The following is a 15,414-nucleotide window of genomic DNA, read 5'->3' as shown; positions in this document are numbered from 1 at the left end:
AAAAGGTATTTTTTGGGTTCTTTGAAATAATAATCGTGATTTTAATTATTAAGAATTTTTAACAAGAAAATTTGTATTTTGTTCTAGTTTGATGACATAATATTAAAAATAAATTAATCTCTTGATCACTCTAAATACTAATCAAATTGACCGTAAATTGAAATACTGCAGTTTTTTTTGTTTCATTTGATATGATTGAGATACTATTTAAGGTATAATACAATTTTCATCACAATAGTTATTTGTTGAGATTTTTTAAAAATAATTAGTTGTATATTTATGTATTTTGCAATTTATATAATGTTGAATTCTTATTGAATAGAGGAAGTACCCAACTAACTTCGATCATAGAGGGAGACGTATAATCCTGTATACTTCTCATACTTCCTAATATATAATAATTTTTAAAAGAAAAAAATTCCATAAATTAATTGTCTTAAGTTTTACTCCAGATATTCTCAAATCATATTTTAGAGAGAGAATACTTATTATACAATTTGTAACAAAAAAGGGGACTTAAAAATATATTTTATTCTTAAATATTTTTTTCCTAATTTGGAAAAGAAGAAAGAGAATAGGCTTTTGTGTAATAACGTATAGAACCACGATTACTTGTATTGATATTTATCCTTTGCATTATGTACATTTTTTTTTGAAATCGTATTACTATATCAATCACTTTGTAATACTTGTCGAAGTTTGATACTTTATTATACAATGATTAGATAATAATTCAAGTACAATTTAAATTATTTCTACACAGGGTCTACACTTTTTTATTTTAAAATATTTTTGCAGCACCAAACTTAAAATTAATTACTATAAAATAATGATTAAAAAGTCAGTTGAAAAATAAGTCGTGATGTATTTTTCTCATTGTTTAAATGGAATGATATATAGTTTTATTCTTTTAATATTTTCAGTTGTGTTAATGTATTACTTTTTCTTTTTATACTAATCAAAATTTGAATAATAAAACATATTAATTTTATTCCCAAATAGTTGATGAAAAGGTATTTTTTTGGTTCTTTGAAATAATAATCGTGATTTAAATTATTAAGAATTTTTAACAAGAAAATTTATATTTTGTTCTAGTTTAATGATATAATATTAAAAATAAATTAATCTCTCGTTCACTCTAAATACTAATCAAATTGACCTCAAATTGAAATATTGCAGTTTTTTTTAGTTTCATTTGATATGATTGAGATACTATTTAGGGTATAATCTAATTTTCATCACAATAGTTATTTGTTGAGATTTTTTAAAAATAATTAATTGTATTTATATAATGTTGAATTCTTATTGAATAGAAAAAGTACCCATCTAACTTCGATCATAGAGGGAGAAGTATAATCCTGTATGACGATACTTTTCATACTTCCTAATATATAATGATTTTTAAAAGAAAAAAAATCCACAAATTAATTGTCTTAAGTCTTACTTCAAATATTCTCAAATCATATTTTAGAGAGGGGATACTTATTATACAATTTGTAACAAAAAAGGGGACTTAAAACTATATTTTATTCTTAAATATTTTTTTCCTAATTTTATAAAGTATTCCAATTGAAATTGCAATTTAATGAGAACTTTGTATAAAATGATATCAATTGATAATACTATAAGAACATCTATGTAAATGTACATAAATTATCACAATTTCTTTTTAATAAAATCTTCTTTACCTGAAATAGTTAATAAATAAAACAAATGAAATAATGTTTCTTAAGGAGATAATAGTATTGTCATATATAAATGTATGTTACCATAGTATTTTTAATCAGGTGAACATTTGAATTATAAAATTACTAAAAAGATAATTTTTCTAGTTAAAAATACTTATTAAAAAAAATAATAATAACAATCAAGTAATGCATTTAATGAAGATAGTGAAGGTTGAATGGACAGTGGGGTCCACCTGAAGAATTTAATAGCTTATGGCCATGGTTTTTTCTATTATTAAGAACCCACAACCAAACTTTTGAGCCTAGTATACAAGCAAACAATGCACTAATATATTTGAAATGACCATTATTCCCTTGGTGACTCTGTATTACACCTAGAGACTAGGTTCCATTACTACGCCTAAGGCGGAATTTTGGGTTGTGACATTCGTGCAGATGTTGTAGATTAAGAAGTAAAAAATCAAGCAACTACAACTCAAGATATATGAATCTCCTGTAGCCACTCCACCCTATTCGGGCAATTTCACTCCGAAAATAAGCAAAAACAGCATTCAATTAATTGATAAAACTTCTTTATGAAAACATCCTTGCTATCAGTATTGGATCTGCATTTGGTGAACACATGAAGCAGAGATGTCTTGAGAGTTCAAGGTCTAAACAAAACCATAAAACATCTGCATTTCTTTTGGAAGAACCGACTAAACTTCCATTGATTCAAGAATTAAACAAAGCGCAGTACAAGATTGGAAGTTTGGCTTTGATAACTAATGCAGCTGGTTTCTAGGGGTGAAATAGTGAAAAATAAAGGAAAAGAAGACGAGCGATAAGCCTGATTTGTGATTAATAGCAGCCCATTTTTGTTTAGACAATATGGAATTTGCATCACACTTCTCGTTTTTCATCAGTACTATTTGATGCTGCTTGCAGTGCGGAGTTTGCTTCCTTACTTATGCTAGCCCCTCGATGAATACCTACAAATAGCAGTAAACATATTTGAACATTAAGGCACGAGTAGAAACATGTTGTCTGAGGTCATATGAAATTGCAACCGGCTTGAATCGAGACATTTCATTCACGATATATTAAATTCCAATAGGATGTTTCACATTTATAGTATATGCTTTGGCTCAAGCCTTTGGATTTCGTAGAGCTTCAAACATTCCATAGTAAAAGCTATTACCTTGAGGAACAGAAATTTGATCACCAGAACCAAAACCGTGAAGGGGACCCCCTTTGCCAGATGACCTGGCATGCAACTCCCTAATTAGAGCTAAGTTAATGCCCTTGGTTACCTCATTCTCTGATTTAGGCGAACTATTTTCTCCAGTTAACGGCCTCGCTGCAGATTTTGGAGCATAGGTGGTTGACCAAGATCCTCCATTTGATCCAGCTAAGGCCATTATAACATCTGCCTGATAGATAGCAGGAAACTCAATCATATTATGCACAACTATCCAAACACAATTCTTTTTGCATAGACTTTTTTTCTCAGAAATGGTCTAAACGCTTTTTGCAGAAGTTGTCCAAATGGCAAGTAAATGAGTGCATTCAAGGATAAGATCAGCATTCAATCAAAATGTACTTATACACTACATCCCCAATTATAGTACCGATTCTACTGAGCGCTAATGCATAGAAAAGGCTTGAAGTTATACAGAGGTTTTAAGGTGGGTCTAGTGGTAGAGTTAAACAACTTCCTTTATAAGCTTGCATTTTGTAAGCGATGAAAGTCAGCCTGACATTAGTAACATATTTGGAAGATGCCACTGAGAAAATGGAGGACTGTCAACTGTTTATTGCTTATTACTGGGTAGTGAATGTAGTTACTTTCAATATACAGTTGCTAGGAACAAAACAATTGAAGCATTAGAAAATAGGAGGATAGGAAATCGGAAACTTCTTGGCAGATGAACAGAAGACAGGTAAGGTTTCCACAAGGTAACAGTGGCAGCAGTAGAAAGAACAAGAATAGGGATAGAGAAGGAAGCAAAGGACAGAGCCACACTTTACAAGGGATCCACATAACGCCAACTAACCAAAAATATATCCATAATAGGATTTGGAACTGCACAGTACAATGTCTATAAACAGATACAGTATTTGGATGGCAAGCAATAACGACTAAGAATTGTAGCCTGGAGGCCAAAGTACTTAGCTGCTAAGTACCTCAGAGCCCATGTTCAAAGGACTTCTACTAAGAGCTTCCTCCAGAGTCTAAAACTAGCTGGACCACAAAACTCCTTAAATGACATCTTACCGAAACTAACCTTTAAAACTAAAAGACAACTATATGACTGCAGCTTTCAACTCAGAGAAAAACATGCAAATAATTTTGAAAACCAAGGATACTTCTACTTTGACCAAATTGATTTTCTTGCTTTTTGTGGGACCCCTAGCCTTCGCTTTAGGTTTCAAGAACCTAAAATAGGCAATCAACTAAAAGTCTTACATATTTCTCATCTAACTTCTGATGTAATACAGTAATATTTTTTAAAATGATTAAATATTTAAGGACAAGAGTCTTCAGTTAAAGAACAAGGACACCATTTTGGGACGACTCAAAAACGAATATAAGGTAATCTTTTTGGGGTGGAGGGCATATTAAGTATATTACAAGTACATTTAAGTGTTACCAAGTTAATTTAGTCACAATCAACAAGGCGACTAACAGGTGAACAAAAAGAATTTAGTCATGAATAACAGTAAAACTAGGAACATTTCTGGAAGAAAAATTAGAGAATTTGGACGGATGGCCAGGAACAAAAAAAAGGGCAGCGCAGTGCACTAAGCTCCCGCTATGCGCGGGTCCGGACCATAAGGGTCTATTGTATGCAACCTTACCATGCTTTTCGTTGTTTCCACGGCTCGAACCCGTGACCTCCTGGTCACATGGAGGCAACAGATGGCCAGGAACAAGTTAAGAAAATATCCAAGTTTAAGATTATTCTTTCTTTGAAGAAGTCAAGATAAACTTTATTAAACCGCCAAGCAGGTGAAGAAAAAACTCACATAAAAGTTGACTATACTTGCTAATGCCAACCCAAACATGAGGCCAAAATTATATAAAATGATTCAAGGCGTATAATAATCTGGGTAGGTCGACATTTTCTTCCCAGGTATAGACTAATACCTATTTGCTAGAGGACTTTCCTGATGTATCCCAAGCCATTTCCTAATGTCAACTGAAAAATTAGATTTTACATTAGAGGCTTTTGTCTGCAAAATGCACTTAATTTGCTATGTTTTAGAGAAGTGGTGAAAAGACTCCACCTTCCATCAAGAGGTTGGGGTTCGAATAACCGAGGGAGCAAGAAGAACTTTTGACTCTTGGTCAGGGGTTTTGGTGTAAAGTTAAAAAATCAACAGAATTTGCTACATTTTATGCTACTTTCCTCTCCACAAAATATGACATCCACATTAAAGCCGACAAAACCTAACCAAGCATAAAAGTGGGTTTGGTTGTTACAAAATCACCTAATTGGCATCTTCCTAAGCTAATGAATATCTCGAGTTACATGAAAAGAAACATTATTCATTCGAACCCCAAGAGCATGAAAAACTTATCACAAATGGCATGCCATATTTGTATCTCTATTAATCTTCCTGGAGTCGCATATACTTCTCCGAACAACATAACACTAAAGGGTACCATTGCATCACAACACAGTGAATATTTCAAACCTCAATCACTCTACACTTTTGCATTGATATTTAATCCTTTTCATGAGCTATATTACGAGCGCTGCTGGCTCAAATATCTTGTTTTAACTGTGAAGGAACAGTTTATAGAAACACTTATATTGTGTAAAAATGAAGTCATCTCAGAATTAGTCAGTTGCAGCATCATCCCAATAACTATTTTTTGTAGTGTACATTATGTGTCTCATCTGAAACAAGTTCCTAGAGCAGTTATTCCCCTTACAACATATAACTTCACTGCCGTGCTTTACTTGATAGTTGATACAATGTCATATTTTATTTTCATTTACAGCTGTGCCTACCATTCAGATATGATACATACCAGTACTATTTCCATCACTATCTTCTTTACGGCAAGCTAAAACTTCTCCAATATGATAATCCTCCTCTTTCACCAGAAATGGATTACCCAAAAATTCTCCTAACAAAACTAAACAGATCAAGAATGCATCGCCGCGGATACCATCAGGTAATACCATAGCCAAGTTAAGCATGAGGGATTATGATTTCACACAATATAGCTGGGATAATAGACCCGAGAATTCAGCCAAGTGAGCAATTAGATAATAACTTATCAGTTAAGCTACACACTAAATTTATTCAACTACTCGGTTTAAAAAAGAAAGTAAAGGGAAAACTGACACAAAGACATACAGAAAGAGTAGAAACACAGAAGAGAGGTATGATTTGACAAAGCAGAGGACAAACCTTGTTGGGATGGACATTATCAAAAACATGGGCTTGACCCCCATAAAATATAGTCATTTGAGATCCAGCAGATGTCAGTCCTTGCCGACTATCATGCAACAAACATCAAGAAGTCTCAATGATACTATTAAAGAAAGTCAGACAGACTTGGAATGAGGCAGTTTGTGCATTATCCACTAAGATTACCTTGGGTTAGAAGACTCAAGGTCAGACAAGTGAAACTCGGCTTTCTGCTTAGCACCACCTAATGGTACCCCAGAAAGGCTTCTATCAGAGACTCCACCACTTGCATTAATGGACCTCAATATTCCGGATCCTTTGATTCCTGTCCTTGATCCTTCATCAGCGGCTGCTTGAGATATAGTAGAAGGTCCTGCATTGGCATCTCCAAACCTGTTGGCTGACGATTGATAGTCAAAAGGCACAACTTGACTAGCACGTGGATGATAATGCAAGGTGGGGCCAACATTGACAGGAATAGCTCGATCCCACTTGGAAGCATTGGCATTGGTTCGACCAGTTGCGGATGGTTGTGATATTAAAGAGGCATGAAGTGGCCTCATAGGATGCATAGCAAAGGACATGTCTTGATCACGTGGTCGTCCACGTGGCTCACCCCCTGCATTTCGTAGTAGCTGGACTTGAAGAAAACTCCCGGTATCAGAGTAAATAGCAGGCATTGTAGAATGATATGCAAACAACAGAAGACCAACTAGGAAAAGTTTTTCCTTCTTTTTTCTTCTGTTTTTTTTTTTGGAGTTCTGGTTAATAGATGAGGCAAAAAAAGAAAATACAGACCTTTGTCATATGTGAGCTCTCCAATGCGTCTGGTCGCAGCGTTGAAAATTTATCTCTTGATGACCCCATCAAAGAGTCAGAATTGCTTCTTTTTGTTCCCGAGAATCGATTACTTGTCTCAGGCCCTGAAAGTTCACCCCTTAGGCCGTAGAACGGCACTCCTTCAAAATGATTTCCTACATGTCTTTCTACCATGATAAGAAAATGATCAAATACTGCTCAAGTTTTCATACAGGCCAACCATCAAAAGAGCAACTTGTGACATTCTCAAAAAGTAGAATTATCCAATCACTTACCACTTTAAACACGTTTCTTTTAAGCTAACTTCCTTTTCTAAGAACAAAAAGTAAAGGCATGCATAGAATTTCCATATGTGAATGCTAAAAAAAGTTCAAAAGTTTAGTCAAGTCTTCAAAGACTACTAAAATAGAATGATCATCGATACATATAGATAAAAAGACAATACATGCTTAGCGACATTAAAAGAGAGCTTCCCCAAAAGATACTAAATCAATCAATTAACAGATGGATGTTTTTGGTCAACTTTGGGTAACTTAAAGGATGTTTACTACTAAGTGTAATATTATAAGGATGTAATGAAAGTTGTGCTGAAAGTATAAGGATGATTTTGGTAAAGAACTCCCACTATAGGATAGGCTTAGTAAGGTACAAACAAAAACATATCACAAGAAACAACAACATCAAGCTTATAAAAATCAAAACATGCTCATGAGACTAAAAGAAAGGATAAAAAGAAACTAAACCAGCTGTCAAATAATATCTCAAAACACCCAATCATCAAAAATTTGTAGTTAAAAGAACCTCCAGTTTCCCTCTAATTGCATAAAAAGGAGTTCAAAACATAACAATAGAGAAAAAGTGTTTGGTTTTTTACTGACCAGAACCCAGATCAGAAGAAGCACCAACAGAGACAGAAGCAGAAGGAGATGCCTCAGATGACAACATCAATTTGCTAGCCATAGTCGGAGATGAATCTTGAGGATACCCTTTACCTAAAAAATCATGAAAAGTAGTAGTGGCGGCTGCTGGTTTCACTTCATTATCAGCTGCAGTAGTATTACAACCACTAGCACTTTTGTTGTTACTCATCACATTCTTGTTACTTTGTATGTGAGCCATAAACAATGTACTAACACACCGTACTGTAGCATTACAAACACACCCATTTCATCCTTACACAGTTATCTCCAAAAAGCAACAATCTTTAACACAAGAAAGAGGAGATTTCAAATCACAGCTAAAGTACTTAGAGTGAGCTTATTATCCGCTTCAACTTTTGCAGACAAATTTATTTCAAGATGTGTACAAACTAGACTGGATATTACACAATACGAAAGATAAAGAAAACAAAATAAAGTAAAAAGGGGTGCTTTTTAGAAAATTTGGTTCAAAAATCAGACAAGTATTGGACTCACAGAAGAGAGAGAAAGAGGCATTAAAATGCAAAAGTGACTGGCTTTTTTCTTACATATATACATAAATGGGTTCTGAGTTATTTGTTCTTATGCCCATTCACACATCTACTATGGGGTTTGTTTACTTGTTTTTGCTTCTTACACAACAAAAGAAAAGATACAGAGACATAACATTGGGAAGGGAGAAAGCAGGAGAATAATAGTGAGTTTTTTTTATTTGTTGTTTATTGGAAGAGAGGAAGTATCATTAATTGCAATATTTGTCCTGTGTTTGTTTTAATTACAGTTATATCTTGAAAAACTACACCAGTGTGTATTTTGGGTTTAAAAAGATCCATGCTGGCTGCAACTTATGAAGAAAAGCCGCCCTATAAATTTGATTCTTGTATTCTTGTAAGTATTAATTTCCTCCTAATCATAGGAGATATATCTAACGTTTGACCATAGATTTTTAAATTTATTCTGAAAAATCTAATTTAGGTGAAGTTTGATTTGAAGATAAAAATGTGTTTGGATATCTGTTTTGGCTCAATTTTGGTTTGAAAAAATATGAAACATGATTTATACCCACAAGTTTTAAAAACTATCACAAATACCTAATAGTACCATTATTAATAACATTCATTATATTATCACAAACCATAGTCCTGAACATAAATAAATTTGATACAAAATTATCATTTTTATAATGAACTACATGATACACTATCAGATGACCGAGAAGACGAAGCAACATCATTACAAAATAATAAATGATAAGCTCTTTTATAAAATATCAAAATTCGGGGTAATTTTTAAAAAATATAATAGTGATATTTTGGCCCAAAGCTGATTTTGGGATTTGGAATTTCACTAAAATGTAGGTAAAATCTATAGCCAAATATGTGTTTGTCAAATAAAACCCAAGTTTATTTTGGCAAAATCTATGGTCTAACGGGTCCATAGTTCAACATAAGCTTTTAGAGTTTAAATAGATGAAAATAATCATGCAAAACTTTTCGTCTTTTATTTTCATATCCCTTACGCTTAAAACCAATTGATCCTCTTTAATCTTCATGGTTATTTGATTCAAGATAATTTATATAAGGATTATAATGTAAGAATTGCTTTGTTGCGATTAATCACTAAATTATTAATGAATGATTAATTGTTTATATATTCTAGATATATTGAGTAATTTATAATATGAAGTTGGTTTCATTTATTCTAATGAATAAATATTTCATTTCAATAATTCACTTACCTTATCTTAAAAGTTCATCCAATGTAGGCGAAAATGACAAAGATTGTCACTTGTATTTGGAGTAAGTCTAACATAGTCTCTTAAATATACTATGGGCAAGCCTAGTCCCTTTAATTTAAACTGCTCTCCATAAAATATTTGAAAAATATCAATTTTCAAATTTAACCCAAATTGAAAAGAAAAGAAAAAACATTTAAGGAGAACTTACATTTGGATAAACAGTTTCTTTGTCATTTTTGTTTAATTTGTTTTGATTTATTCCGAATTTGATGGGACGTTTTTTATATTGCTAGCTAAATCTTTTTTTTTCACAGTTTGTTAAACATTTGACAGAGACAAAAAAGCTCACTTTTTACAAATTTAAAAGACTAAAATTGCTCAAAAGTATATTTAAAGGAACTATGTTAGACCTATCCTCAAATATAAGGACCAATTTTTGTAATTTTTTCTAAATCTAGTACTGATTTTATTGTCAAGTGTGATTAAAAAAAATTAGCTTAATACAAAAAAATGTATATATAGATGATCTAAAGCAATTATAAAACTAAATAAATAAATCTTGAATTCATCATTATTAAAAGCAAAATGAAAAGTTAATGAATAACCTATGAATTAACTTCATTTTGCATAACCCTTCCCTCCATGTTTCCATACATTCCTTCTAGACTTTAGTGATCTCTTTACCTAAGCAGTTTCACAAGAGTTGTTCAAAACGAATGCTAGCCTGTGTAAGATTAAGGCAAGCGCTCACCCATTTAGTGGCTAAATCCACTATAAGAGTTGAAGCAGATCAACTCCACTATAATTTCCCTAATTCCAAATGGCCAAATCCTCAGTATGCTAGCCAATTCAGACTAATATCATGTTTTAATATCATATACAAGTGCATATCAAAGGTTATCTGTGTAAGATTAAGGCAAGCGCTCACCCATTTAGTGGCTAAATCCACTATAAGAGTTGAAGCAGATCAACTCCACTATAATTTCCCTAATTCCAAATGGCCAAATCCTCAGTATGCTAGCCAATTCAGACTAATATCATGTTTTAATATCATATACAAGTGCATATCAAAGATTATCTGTGTAAGATTAAGGTAAGCGCTCACCCATTTAGTGGCTAAAAATCAAGCTGCATTTGTAGCAGGCGGGTCATTGATCCATAACATCCTGATATGTCATGGCCTGATGAGACATTATAATAGGAAAATCTCTCATAGATCTTAAATGAAAATAGACTTAAGAAAGGCATACGATATGCTGAGTTTGGGAATTTATTAAGGAAAAATTGCATGTTTATAGGTTTTCAGCATCATTTGTCGAGCTAGTTATGACATGCATTACCACCACAAAGTTCACAGTGAAAGTAAATGGAGATGGCTATGGTTATTTTGAAGGGAGAAGGGGCCTCATGCAAGGATATCTCATCTCACCATTGTTGTTTATTTTGGTAATGGAATACTTGGCCAGGATACTCAAGAAGATGAGTTACCTCCCAGATTTCAAGTATCATCATATGTGCAAATCCCTGAAACTAACGCACTTAATATTTGCAGATGACCTAATGATTTTTTGTAAGGGTGACTCTAGATCCATTGCCGGAGTGATGGAGGCTCTACACCATTTCAGTGATGTTACTAGGTTGATAGTCAATATGGATAAATCTAATATATTTCTCGCACGTATTGATGACGCAATAAAGGAGGAGATAGTGACAAGCACTGGATTCTCCTTGGGGACCTTGCCAATAAGATACCTTGGTCTGCCATTATCTTCTAAGAAGTGGAGCAAAATAGAGTGTCACCAATTGGTAGGGAAGATTACTAGCAAGGTAAGTACTGCTTACTCAAAGTGCTTATCTGTCACGACCCAAAATCATAACTTGTCGTGATGGCGTCTATCTCAATACTAGGCAAGCCGACAACCTCAATAAATCACAATTCCTTTTAAAGTTTGAATAACATAATATTTGAATTTCATAGAAGATCTCACAAATTACTGACATAAAATACATTCCCAAAATCCGGTGTCACTGAGTACATAAGCATCTAAATGATAACAAGGTCTGACTGATAAAAAACATTATCTAAAAAATATAGAACAATACAATAACTGAAAGAAAGAGAGTCAAGGTCTGCGGGCGTCAAACAGCTATCTCGAAATCTCCGAAAAATCAACTGTGCGAAGAAATCAACACACATTGTGTCCGAGAACACCTGGATCTGCACACGAAGTGCAGGGGGTAGTATGAGTACAACCAACTCAGCAAGTAATAATACTAAATAAAGAACCGAAGATAGTGACGAGCTTCACAACTAAGTCGAATTTTAATAATTTCCAACATATGAAAGTAGACATGCTTGCAAGTTCAACAATTAAGGCCCGACAGTAATTTCATATCAAGTTCAATTGGAACAGAAGATAATATCTCTCAGAAATTTAAAAAAACAGTGATATATGACAGCTGAAGTGCAACAATAATGAAATCAAATGCATACTCTCAGGATCACAGTCACTCAGCCCTTCCATTCACTCAGCACTCGGCACTCGCACTCAGTAGGTACCTGCACTCACTGAGGTGTGTACAGACTCTGGAGGGGCTCCTTCAGCCCAAGCGCTATAATCCGCACGGATAACTCGTGTGCTGTACGAACAACTCACGCGCTATAGTATAATATCTAGATCCGTACGAACAACTCACGTGCTAGTATAATATCTGGATCTGCACAGATAACTCACGTGCTAGTATAATATCTGGATCTACACGGACAACTCATGTGCTATAGTATAGTATCTCACAATTAGGCCCCCGACCTCACTCGGTTATAAATCTCTCCAGTCTCTCGGGCTCTCAGTAATCATGAGAGTCAGCCCCAACATAAATGATATAATGTATTAACAAGGAATAATAGAGACTGAGATAAAATAAATAAGTAAATTGTGACTGAATACAAAATAATAATTTAGCAGATAATTCAGCATGTATACGACCTATGTGGGTCCCTACAGTGCCAACACATAATCTAAACATGATTTGTGGTTTAATTTCTCTACTACATGGAGAATGTAGAGATAATAACAGATTATTTAACAACATAGGTCCATGGAATTTGACCAAGTCACAATTCCTACGGTGTACGCCCACACGCCTATCACCTAGCATGTGCGTCACCTCAAAACTATTCATATATCACAAAATTCGGGGTTTTATACCCTCCAAACCAGATTTAGAACTGTTACTTACCTCAAATCTTGTAATTCTTTATTCTGCAATACCTTTGCCTCGCGAATCAGCCTCCAAACGCCTCGAATCTAATCATAATTGATTCAATTCAGTCAATACAAATTATAAGAATTAATTCCATATGAAAATACTAATTTTTTCAATAAAATCCGAAATTGCACCCAAAAACTGCATGTGGGGCCTACGTCTCGGAATCCAACAAAACTCACAAAATCTGACAACCCATTCAATTACGAGTCCAACCATATTAGTTCCACTCAAATTCGACTCTGAATCGACATTCAAATCCCAAAAATTTGTTTTATGAAATTTCTACAATTTTCCCCAAATTTCGATCACAAAATACTAATTAAATGATAAATACAATGATATATTCATGTATATTAATCAAATCCGAGTTAGAATTACTTACCCCGATGAATTTCTTGAAAATCCCACAAAAAATCGCCACAAACCGAGCTCCCAAAGTCCAAATATAAAATAATACTCTAACCCTCGTTCATATAGTACAAGAGTCTATCCCTCATTGTACTGACTGCACATTTTTTTGTGCGGCCGCACATCCCAGGTCCCGCGGCCGCAAGTCCAAATTATGCGGTCGCACTTCAACGGTGGCTGTAATACCATACTTTAGTAAATTGATCATAACTTTCTGTACAAATGTCCAAATGATGACTGGTTAACCTTTCTGAAAACTAGACTCAAAGGGAAACACTTTTGTTTTTGAATCATCTCCAAATTTCTTGTAGATTAAAAGATATAAGCTTCCGAAGTCGAACCATCGAATCTGCAGAATCTCCTTTTTGCGGCCGCGAAAGGAATTCTGCAGTCCGCACATTTCTTCTGCGGTCCGTACTTTTCCTCTGCGGTCCGCACTTTTACTTTGCCTCAACACTCCAAAATGTGCCCCCTGCACTTCAAAAGTTCCAGAACAACATCAGAGTGCCTAAATGTCCAGACTCGCTCAAAACTCACCCCGAAACACACCCAAGCCACTCGGGCCCCCGTCCGAATGTATCAACAAGTCCTAAAACGTCATACAAACTTTGTCGAAACCTCAATTCACATCAAACAACGCTAAAAACACGAATCATACCCCAATTCAAGCCTAATGAAACTAAGAAATTTCAACTTCTACATTCGATGCTGAAACCTATCAAATCAAGTCCGATTGACCTCAAATTTTGCACACAATTCATAATTGACATAACGACCTATTCAAATTTTCAGAATCGGATTCCGACCGCGATATCAAAAAGTCAACTCCCCGGTAAAACCTCCAAACTTAAATTTTTATTTTAGCCATTTCAAGCCTAGGACTTCCAAATAATTTTTCGGACACGCTCCTAACTCTAAAATAACCATACGGAGCTATTGGAATCATCAAAATTCTATTCCGGGGTTATTTTTACAGAAGTCAACATCTGATCAACCTTTTCAACTTAAGTTTTCATCTTGGAGACCAAGTGTCTCAATTCATTTCAAAACCTCACCGGACCCGAACCAATTACTCCGACAAATCATATAACAACTGTAAAGCATAAATTGAGCAGTAAATGAGGGAACGGGGTTGTAATACTCAAAATGATCGATCGGGTCGTTACATTCCCCCCTCTTAAACAAACGTTCTTCGAACAGGTTTAGAATCATACCTATAGCCTCAAATAGGTGTGGATATTTGCTCCGCATCTCCCGCTCAGTCTCCCAAGTAGCATCTCCGACTGGCTGGCCTCTCCACTGTACTTTCACTGAAGCTATATTCTTTGATCTTAACTTTCGAACCTGTCGGTCTAAACCAGCTCCACATCATAAGTCAAATTACCATCTAACTACACTGTGCTGAAATCCAAAACATAAGACGGATCTCCGACATACTTTCGGAGCATAGATACCTGAAACACTGGATGAATACCCGATAGACTAGGTGGCAAAACAAGTTCATAAGCCACCTCTCCAATCTTCTTAAGTATTTCAAAAGGCCCAATATACCTAGGACTCAACTTGCCCTTCTTCCCGAACCTCAACACACCTTTCATGAGTGAAACCTTGAGCAGAACCTTCTCCCTAACCATGTAAGCAATATCACGGCCCTTCCTGTCGGCATAACTCTTCTGTCTAGACTGCGCCGTGCGAAGCCGATCCTGAATTAATTTAACCTTCTCCAAAGCATCCTGAACCAAATCAGTACCCAATAGCCTAGTCTCACCCGGCTCAAACCAACCAACCAGAGTCCAACATCGTCTCCCATATAAAGCCTTATATGGAGCCATCTGAATGCTCGATTGGTAGCTGTTATTGTAAGCAAACTCTGCCAGTGGTAGAAATTGATCCTAAGAACCCCCAAAACCAATGACACAAGCGCGTATCATATCCTCCAATATCTGAATAGTGCGCTCCGACTGTCCGTCCGTCTGAGGGTAAAATGTTGTACTCAATTGAACATGTGTACCTAATTCTTGCTGCACTGCTCTCCAAAACTATGATGTAAACTGCGTACCATGTAGGCGAACAATCTTGCAGATATAAATCTCAGTCAATTGCTCCGAAGAATAAGTAGTACCAACTAGAATAAAATGCGCGGACTTGGTCAACCGATCTACAA

At 34.8% G+C, this 15,414-nt stretch overlaps 1 protein-coding gene across 1 annotated transcript; it reads right to left on the bottom strand.

Annotated features, from left to right (window-relative positions):
• Positions 1-2,223: 2,223 nt before the first annotated feature.
• On the bottom strand, positions 2,224-8,617 carry LOC107801255 (protein TIFY 8). The gene is made up of 6 exons (XM_075244439.1): positions 7,793-8,617; positions 6,894-7,081; positions 6,282-6,730; positions 6,096-6,183; positions 2,869-3,100; positions 2,224-2,659 (listed from the first exon to the last, which is right to left on the bottom strand). Exons 1-6 carry the CDS (start codon positions 8,031-8,033, stop codon positions 2,571-2,573), a joined length of 1,287 nt encoding a protein of 428 aa, XP_075100540.1. The 5' UTR covers positions 8,034-8,617; the 3' UTR covers positions 2,224-2,570.
• Between the last annotated feature and the right edge of the window lie 6,797 nt (positions 8,618-15,414).

This window comes from Nicotiana tabacum, chromosome 22 (assembly GCF_000715075.1).
Source record: "Nicotiana tabacum cultivar K326 chromosome 22, ASM71507v2, whole genome shotgun sequence".
Classification (NCBI taxonomy): domain Eukaryota; kingdom Viridiplantae; phylum Streptophyta; class Magnoliopsida; order Solanales; family Solanaceae; genus Nicotiana; species Nicotiana tabacum.
This window is presented reverse-complemented; position numbering and strand designations above follow the sequence as displayed.